Raw genomic sequence first — 9655 nt, 5'->3', positions numbered from 1 at the left:
AGGAGGAAAGCGTTTAACTCCACTGAACTCTTCTTTCACCATGAAGTCATAGTGTTTAACTGCACTGAACTCTCCCTTCACTATGAATTATTTGTGTTAAACTCCACTGACCTCTCCCTTCACCCTGATTTACTGTTTAACTGCACTGAACTCTCTCTTCACACTGATGTCACAGTGTTTAACTGCACTGAACTGTCCTCACCCTGATTCACTGTGTTTAATAACTGCCCTGCGCTGCGGTACAAGACTGAGAGGAAAGGGCGGGAGGAGGGAGAAGGAACACACAGTGGTGTCGGAAGTTGGGTGCCGATGTTTCATCGAGTCTCTGAAATACAAGACAATTGAACCCTCCGGTTAAAAAAGAAAAAATAGAAATGACAAAATCACTCCTACCAACGCCAAGGCCGGATGTTGACCCCGACGCACTGCGGGCTGCAATCCAATATGCCGTTATGTAACCTATTTCATAAGACTTTTTTTTAGTGTAGGGAAAAAAACAGCTTTCACAAAGATGCTACCCCTTTCAAAGTGACTTTTTTTTCTCTCGTTGCGTAAAAACGGGGCTTTTGTTTATTCTGGAGTTAGAAACTCCTCCTCGGCGGCCAATAGCCTCCCTCTCTCTTGCTCATTCCTGTCCTCACTGGCTGTGTGCGCTGTTTTGGGGATGGGGCCTCACAGACACGCGGCTCGCAAGCGAGCTATTTAACCGCGCCTCCCCGGGCAGGAGTCGACACGCAGGGACCGCACTGCGCCGCGCATCACAGCCCGTTTCACACGCAGGAGCGAAGACAGGGACTGCCCGCGGAACTTCTCGGAAATGTGAGTACGGAGCCCTTTTCTTAAAACCACGAGCTTTTTCGGCATGCAGACCGCAGTACTGTCGCGGCGCTTCTGCCGTGGCTGTGTCCTCTGACCTCGTCTCGTTTCGCGGCGGTATCCTCAGACCAGCGCCTTGCGGAGCCCTCAAGCTGCGGAGCCCCAGTGCCGAGACCGGGCAGAGACGGCGACGAGACCCGGGCTCCGGCCTCGGTGCCGTCCTTTCCAACTCGTCCTTTGAAATGCGCGCGGTGAAGCGCGAAGCCTTTCTCCTTCAGTGTAGGAAAATCCGTTCTGCGCCCGCTACCAGAATATATTGTAATCGCAAAGTTAATTTCTGACGGATTTCCGACTTTGTTGGAGCAAAGAAGCGCTGATCCGCTATTCTGAATTCTATTGCTCCGCTGTCTAAAAAGGCACTCCTTCTGAAGGTGTCATCTCCATATGGAATTGACTCTGGTTTAACACGTCCCTGCTGAATGTAGCTGACCGATCCATTAGGCTGTCTTACTGCTGTTTCATCCTATTCAGCTCGCCTGTGGTGGGAGGCCGGGATGAAACGGATCTGTTTCCAAGATCTTAGATTTTATTTGGGTGATCAATATTCGCGATTAAAATAACTGCATTTGCCCCGTTGTGTGTCTGCGTTGGAGAGGAGTACTTGGTTGTGGTCAGAAACCTTTGACTTGCTCTGCTAGTGCTTAGATCATTCTTAAGAACCTTACCGTGCATCAGGACTTAAACCCGGGTTACGGTAAAAAGAGTTTATGAGTGACTCCGAGAGGCTGTGCGTCGTGAACGGAGGAATAGGAATCGCTAAACGTGGTCAGAGCTCCGGAGGTGAAGTCACAGATGTGGGCTCATGACCCCCCCGCTCTCATAACCGCGACCGTGTCGTCAGTGTCTTGACAGGGAGTAGACCCGCACCTCACCTGCGTATGAAACACCGCAGTTCTTCGATTACAAACGTTGCTCTGTATCTGACGTAGCACTGGCGGTTAACAATGGATTATCTTGCGGTGTAGCGTGTATGCATCTGAATGTGGAACAAGACTGATGCAGGAAAGCTAATTTTCCTCAGTGGACTCATTTCTCCGTGGGCTTGTAGGCGACCGCGGCCGGGAGACAGGCGGCAGTCCGGGCGCAGGTCCCGTGTTAGCTAAGCAGTTCTCAGATTTCCGGGTGCAGAGAACCTGCTATCGAGTTGCCCTCGACGACAGGGCACCGGAGACTTTCAGGTCAAGAACTGTTGTAGCAATTCTGGGCGTCGCCGAGGGACTGATGGAAATATTGAATTCAGCTTTCCCCTGTCCGATCTACAGTACACCCCCGGCACCTGAGTTGATAGCAGCTGTGCGAGTGGTGAGCCATCGGAAAAGTACCGAGCACGCCTCGGCCCGCCAGCTCGCTTTGGAATAACCGAATAATTTTGCATTCTGTAACAGAAATAATAACAGTATGGGTTTAAGGCGGAGTTGCTATCCATTCTAATTGATAGCGCTAGCGTGCACAGCCATATATGCAATTAAAATGTCTTTTTTTCCCCCTAAACATCCATTGGGGAATATCGGCTGGGCCAGCTGCTCTTGGGGAAGCCCATGTAAAGGCAACAGGTAGAGATGTGGGACTCGGAGAGGCTGTTGGGGGAATCGTGGATGAAGGACAGCCAGGCAGTGACACTGCAGTACCGCCTGGCCTGGCCTGGCCTGGCCTGGCCTGGCCTGGCCTGGCCTGTGCGTCTGTGTCAGGCAGGGCTGGCGCTCTGCAGCCTGGCACTGGCACGTCCTCTGCAGGGCCCACAGGCTGGCACAGAGCGGTCAGCTGGTTTCTCTGCGGTCAGCGTGTGGCCCCGACACCTGATCCTGGTGTGACTCAGCGTTTCTGTGTGCCTGTGTAAACCGGCGCAGTCAGCAAGAGCAGCAGGAAACATCTAGCACAGAGTGGGCACGTCCGATCTGTTTCGGTGCCGTTACTGTATTTATGATGTACGGTGCTGGCTTCTGGAATTATTGCTTTCACCGAAGACGTTGCCTGGACAGAATCGCCTGATCGCAAACGAGCTCTGGCCCAGAGTAAGCTCACAGCCACAAAAGGCTACAATATTTATTTGATAATAGTGGGGAAAATTGACATTTCTGAAAACCTTTCAAATAGATCATCCAGACTGTTTCATTAGAGACCTCTTAAGCATGACAAAATAAGTGTCTGTGTTTTATGAAGCTCTGCAGGAAGTGTCTGTAATCCAGCGTAAGCGATGAGGTCGGCCCGCTCTGCTCCGCCATGCGGCTGGCAGCAGGTCCCGCTCCGGCGCGAGAGCTGGGAAGGACCGCTTTCCGGACGCTCATGTCCGTTCTCCCTCCTCCTCCTCTCCTCCAGGGCGCTGGCGGGACTGGCCGTGTTTGCGCTCTTCCTGGTATCCGACGCGGCCGTGGGGTAAGGACCGGGCCGGCCCGGCTCTCTCTTACTCCCAGCGTGAAGAAGGAGCACCTCCTCTCCAGACTCCAGCGCCCTGTTCCCAGCCACAGACCCCCCCACACTGACTCGGCGTAACTCACGCAGAGAGATACGGCAGTGAAGCTGGGCGATACAAGAAACAACTGAAGACCAGCTCCGTCCAGCAAACAGGCCTTCACACTCCTCTCCGCCCTCCAGACCTCTCCCTCCCGCACACTCACTTCTCCGCCCGGTAGAAGGGTCCACACAGAACATCTTCAGCTGTTTCTTGTATCCCCCAGCTTCATCCCTGTGTGTCTCAGCTTCACTCCCGTATCTCTCTGCGTCATTTCCCTGTTTCTCTGATTTTGTTCAGCCCTCTCTCCAGCTCCCACAGCACATTCGCAGACACAGACCCTCCACATTGACTCCTTACAGTGGGTACAAACCAGTATAGGACAGGCTACATTGTACTGGCCAGTTTACAGACCTGGTGAGAATAATGGCATCCATCCAGTTTAGGGTCGCAGGGGAGCTGGAGCCTGTCCTGGCAAGCAATGGGCACAAGGCAGGGTACCCCCTGGACAGGACACCAGTCCATCACAGGGCACACACAGACACACACTCACACCAGGGCCAACTAACCAGCCTGTGTTCATGGGGAGAACATGCGAGCTCCACACAGATAGCACCCCAGCAATTGAGCCCAGGGCCCCAGCGCTGCGTGATAGCAGCCCCCACTAAACTGATTTCATGTCAGGTGCGAGTATTCATGTCAGGTGTTTCGTTCACGACGGCTGTGTTTTTGTCGCGAGGCCGAGAGTTTCTTTCATTGCTTTTCGCCGTTTGTGCTTCCTTTACCCAGCCCGAGCAATTCCAGCGAGTCTAGCTTTTGTACAGAGACCAAGGAGTGTCTTTTTTTCGACCTGATCTGCAAAACGCCGAACTATGAGGTGAGATCCCCTCTCTCGCAAAGTCTTCTTACACTTGTTCCTGAAGTGCATTTGGTTGCTTAGTTCAGGTACAGACTGTTTGCATTTCTGATGGACAACATGTATTCTTGTCTTAGATCAGGTCCTTGCAGATCCATATGGATCCAGATGAGTTCTTAACTAACTAGATTGATTGGCTGGGGCTGTGTTTTGCACAAACCCGAGGCCCAAGTTCTGCAAATCTCAGTGCAGCGTTAGAAGGAGTCTCCCCAGAGCCACCGGCAGTGTGAGCGACAGGTGTGTCTGTGTCGCAGGTGCGCCACTATGACGCTACGAAGTGGGTGTCTACGGACGTGCAGGCCTACTTCCTGGAGACGGCCGCGGGAAAGGGCTTCATGAAGCTCTATAAATACATCACTGGGGCCAATGAGGACGGTGAGATCACTAACGCCGGCTGTCAGCAGGGGGCGCCAGACCTGAACCGAAGCCCAGACAGCTATTGCTCAAGAGACGAGAGCACTTTATTTCCACAATGCAAGAATAGAAACAATGCAAGAATAGAACCAGCACTGTGCTTCTTTCAAGAAATTTCTGGGTCCAGGTTAGCATGGCAGCAAGCAACAGGTGCAGGGCAGGATACACCCTGGATGGGATGCCAGTCCATTGCAGGACACACACACAGACCCAGACGAACACGACAGGGCCAACTTTCCCAGAAGCCAGTCAACCCACCAATATGTCTTTGGACTGTGGGGGGGAAACCCATGCAAACAGGGGGTGAACATACAAACTCCATACAGATAACACCCAAAGCGATGCTAACCTCTGTGCCTCCTCAGATCAATTACCTGCCAAACAAGCATGATGGGCTTACTTGTCTTTCATTTCTCATATTCTCAGTATGAACTGAATCACCATCCAGTCTCCTCAGGGATGATTTTTCTTCTCGTGTGTTTGTGCAGGAGTCAAGATCGACATGACCGCCCCTGTGATCATCCGCATTCCCGAGGACAAGAAGCTGTTGGAGCCAGCAGTGTACACCATCAGCTTCCTGCTGCCCTCAGCCTATCAGGAGAGAGCCCCCAAGCCGACCAATGAGGAGGCGAGTCTTGTATTGTGACATCATCACAGACCCTAAAGCAAAACCTTCCAGCCTGCCTCACACTGTCACACTGAGCTCAAATGGCTATTAATAATAATAACAATAATAATAACAATAATAATAATAATAATAATAATAATAATAATTCTTTACACTTATATAGCACTTTTCTGGACTCTCCACTCAAAGTGCTTTACAGCTAATGGGGACTCCCCTCCTCCACCACCAATGTGCAGCCCCACCTGGATGATGCGACAGCAGTCATAGTGCACCAGTACACTCACCACACACCAGCTATCAGTGGGGAGGAGAACAGAGTAATGAAGCCAGTTCAGAGATGTGGATTATTAGGAGGCCATGATTGGTAAGGGCCAATGGGAAATTTGGCCAGGAGGCCGTGGTTATACCCTGCTCGTTTCAAGAAACACCCTGGGATTTTTAATGACCATAGAGAGTCGGGACCTCAGTTTTACATCTCATCCAAAGGACAGCGCCTTTTTACAGTATAGTGTCCCCGTCGCTATACTGGGGCATTAGGACCCACACAGACTGTGGGGTGAGCGCCCCTGCTGCCCCCACTAACACCTCTACCGGCAGCAGCCTTAGTTTTTCCCCAGGAGGTCTCCCATCCAGGTACTGGCCAGGCTCACACCTGCTGAGGTCAGTGGGCTGCCAGTTGTGAGTTGCAGGGTGATATAGCTGCTGGTAGCTATTGTTTTTTATATTAGGGGAAAAGTCATATTCATATATGTGCATGCAATTCTATCACTGTAAACCATGAAAAAGCAGGTATAGTGCATGGTCTTGAGCTGTTCTGGCCTGGTCTGCAGGTCTACTTCACTGACATGCCGGAGATGACCGTCTATGTGAAGAGCTATGGGGGCTGGATGTTGTCCATGACCTCTAAGCTCTACTCCCGCCTGCTGGCCAAAGAGCTGAACAACACCCAGGCCTCCTACCACAATGTCTTCCACTACGGCGTGGGCTACCAAAGGTACCATCGGCCTTCTCACCTTGTCAGCGCAGGGGGCGCAGTCCCATCACTCAGATCCACTGTAGGGTCCATCAGGGTTTGGTTATATATATGAGCAGCTCACATCTTTTTTTCATTATAACCTGACATGTCTGGAGCTGAGTTAAAATTAAGGATAACACGTTTCTCATAAACTTGCTTTGTGTATTGCAGACAGGCCCTTTGGTGGTAACAATTCACCTAAGATTTGCAATTTCTAAACCTTTTGTTGCCTCAATTGATATTTTAAGTGATTTATTTTGGTTTTGATTGCTCCTCTTTGTACAGCTTTTCTTTAATTGATTTTACGGTTCATGAATATCGTGTCAATGCTGGGAAGCTGTTTCCCACAGTAAAATTATCACAAACACAGGACTTCCCTCGAACTCATGAGCTCAGATAGTTCACTGACGCTGGGGCACAAACTAACAGTCCTCCCCAGCCCTCCTCACACCCAGGAGAGAGGCTGTTTCCTCTGAAGTGAGTACAACCTGCTCCCACAGCTGAGCACGTATCTCAGTAGACCGATTCACCTGCTGATCTTGGGCAACCCACTGTGCCCTGGCCTGCCAACTAACCAGCAGACCGCTTCCCCTGTGCACATTCAGACATTCCCCTGATTATTATCATGCTAGTGACTCGTGACAGTGACACAGAGCACAGCGACAAGACGCCTCTTATCTATTACTAACCTAGGACCAGTAACGCCCTCTAGTGGACACTGCCTTGATATCACACCCCTGGCAGTGGAACTCAGCAGGTGAGATGTGTCATAATTGCATAGCATCAGCACTGAAGCACAGACCCCTGAGGACTGCGATCAGGTGGCAGTCGGGCGATGCTCTTTCAGGGATAATGGCTCCCTCTAGTGGTGTGCGCAGTAACGGCATCTCCTCTCTTGTGTGTGGTGCTCACTTGCAGCCCTATGAAACTGCTCAACCGACGCAACGAGGTGTGGTACATCTCTAAGGGGGAGCTGGTCTGCGCGACGCAGGAGGAGACCCCCAGCGATGCCACAGTGTCCGCCTGAGCTCAGCCGTCCAGGGAGGGAGGGAACAGGAAACGTGCGCAGGGCGTCCTGGACCCACACCGCAAAGCTTCTCATCCCCACAGCTTGGAGTGCATTCACAGAGCTGAGCCCGCGCCCTGCTCTCCTCCCCAGCCCGTCCTTCGTCACGTCATCTCCCGCAGTCGGAACGATTAAAGATTCAGGGGTCAGTCAAGCCGCTGAGGCGTGGATTCGAGTTCAGGGGTTCGGGTGCGAAGAGAGACACTAGCGCTAGAACGTCGAGGATCTGCACTGCTCCCTGTCTGCGCCGGCATCACTGTGAGGAATCGCATCCCTCAGAATTACAGGCAATCGGCACAAGACTCTAGGATCTACAAGCAGGGAGTCAAACTCCATTCCCAGAGAGCCAGGCATCGCCCCTTACTAATTAACTTGCACTGGGAGAGGGACTCCAGCCAGGCTCCCAGGTGTTTCACAGGTGACTGTCTCTTTAATTAAAGGAATGTTGTCAGCAGCCAACCATTAAAAACCTAGTGGTTCCCTGATTAAGAACAGGTGAAATGTTTAATTTGGCTGCTCGGGTTGGAACACAAACCACACTGGCTTCGCCAAGGAGTTGAGTCTGACACCCCTGAGCCACACAGCCGAGCAAAGGAATTCAGGTTCAGTTTTTAATTTGTAATTTTCTTCAGCTTTTGTTTATACCTTGGCCCTGATATCTAAAACGGAAACAAATCGTAAGAATCTTCCACACCCGAATCCTGGTATTAATCTTCCTCCCAACCCCAGTGCTCAGCGGGTTTTGTTCAGGGGGTTAAAAGAAACCTGTTCAGTATCCAGTCAACATTTACAGAAGCCTAAGGTCCCTGAGGTGTGTGGGTGTGCGCTACACATGTGAGCTGTTCTCAGCCTGTGCTTCCAAGCCCTCTCGCTTCTGTGAATACACTCAGTCAAGACACAGGTCAGTACCCAGTGAGGCACAAAGTGGAAGCAGCCACAATCATTCCTGCCCCGCGATGCAATAAATGTGCTTTCCTATACACCGGTACAGAGCTCTTGCTGTCTCTCTTTCCTGGGTGCAGTAGTTCTGAGCGTTTCTTCTGCCAGTCTGCGTCGCTGGGACACACTCAACCCATCTGTCTCTGCACATTGAATTTCTTCACACATGCATACGGCCACAGTTACATGCACACGCATGCACACATACACGCACAGATACACAGATACACCCATACACAGATGCATGCATCCACAGATTCAAAATGGTACATATACATGCATGCACAAATTTTAGGTGCAGTCTTCTTTCCGATTCATATCAGTGACTTAGATTCCATTCTAATTAGCAAACGAGTTCAATTTGCAGGCAGAAAGGGGGGAGGGGGGAGGGGGGGGAGTGGTAGACACAGAAGCAGCAAGTGGGGCATTACAGAAAGCCAGTAGGGCCAGGTGGTTGGAACCCACACTGTGCACAGCGCTGGGGAACGGAGCTGCAGGGAGGGTGTTTGTATAGATTCTTCTCAGGCTGTCCTCAGTCATCATCACGCCATGCTGGGGAAAGCCTGGGTGTAGAGCAAAACATTTCAATTTATATTCAGCCCAAGCTCATGTCTTATCTGTAAGACCTTGTTTAGAATATTGCGTTTTGTTTTGGTCAGCTTAACAAAAAATATATTTTTTAAGGGCGTCTGGAACTGGACTTCCGAGACAGGCAGGTAAGGTGCAAACTTAAGGCTCTTTTGCAATTTGAAGGAAAAGATGGACCTAAAGTTATGAAATGCCCAAGACTGGCTGAATGGCCTGCTCTCGTTTGCAGCTTTATTTATGTAAGGGTAGATGCACAGCTAGACAGGACTGCTCTGACTTCAGAAGCTCCCCACTGTCCAGTGCACATGAGTCCCAGAATTAATTTCCCAGCTCCAGTGTCAGCTGATAGCAACAGCATTGCAATTGAGCAGGGTGCATTCTAACATCCCACTGCAGGTGCTCCTATGCGCCAGCAGAGGGAAGTCTTTAGTCTTCTTTCAGTCTACTCCTGAAAACTTTAATGTTCCTCAATTTAACTCTCTCGGACAATACATTATTACAGAACGGGTTTTTTTTAGTTCAACGTTCAGACGATGTGAACTGACTGAAAGATCAACGTCTTTTTTTGTGCAATTGTTCTTTTGTACATGTTAAAAAAAGCATAATCATTATGTTTCACATATTGTAACTAAAATAAACACACATATGAAATCAAATCTTTTTGCAGTTTATTCCTTGTGTATAGAACATATTGCATGCTACATATATTTAAAACATTTCTTTCTTGCACAATTTTTTAAAATGTTTCATAGTATTACACTGAG

The 9655-nt window shown here is 50.3% G+C and overlaps 1 protein-coding gene across 1 annotated transcript; it reads left to right on the top strand.

The window, feature by feature from the left end:
• Window positions 1-466: 466 nt before the first annotated feature.
• On the top strand, window positions 467-9547 carry LOC148820743 (heme-binding protein 2-like). Its single transcript, XM_088933015.1, has 7 exons — window positions 467-819; window positions 3193-3249; window positions 4115-4202; window positions 4496-4616; window positions 5144-5283; window positions 6114-6277; window positions 7217-9547. Coding segments are annotated over exons 1-7 (681 nt in total). The 5' UTR covers window positions 467-817; the 3' UTR covers window positions 7326-9547.
• Window positions 9548-9655: the final 108 nt, after the last annotated feature.

This window comes from Atractosteus spatula, chromosome 14 (genome assembly GCF_055471065.1).
Source record: "Atractosteus spatula isolate fAtrSpa1 chromosome 14, fAtrSpa1.hap1, whole genome shotgun sequence".
Taxonomy (NCBI): domain Eukaryota; kingdom Metazoa; phylum Chordata; class Actinopteri; order Semionotiformes; family Lepisosteidae; genus Atractosteus; species Atractosteus spatula.
This window is presented reverse-complemented; position numbering and strand designations above follow the sequence as displayed.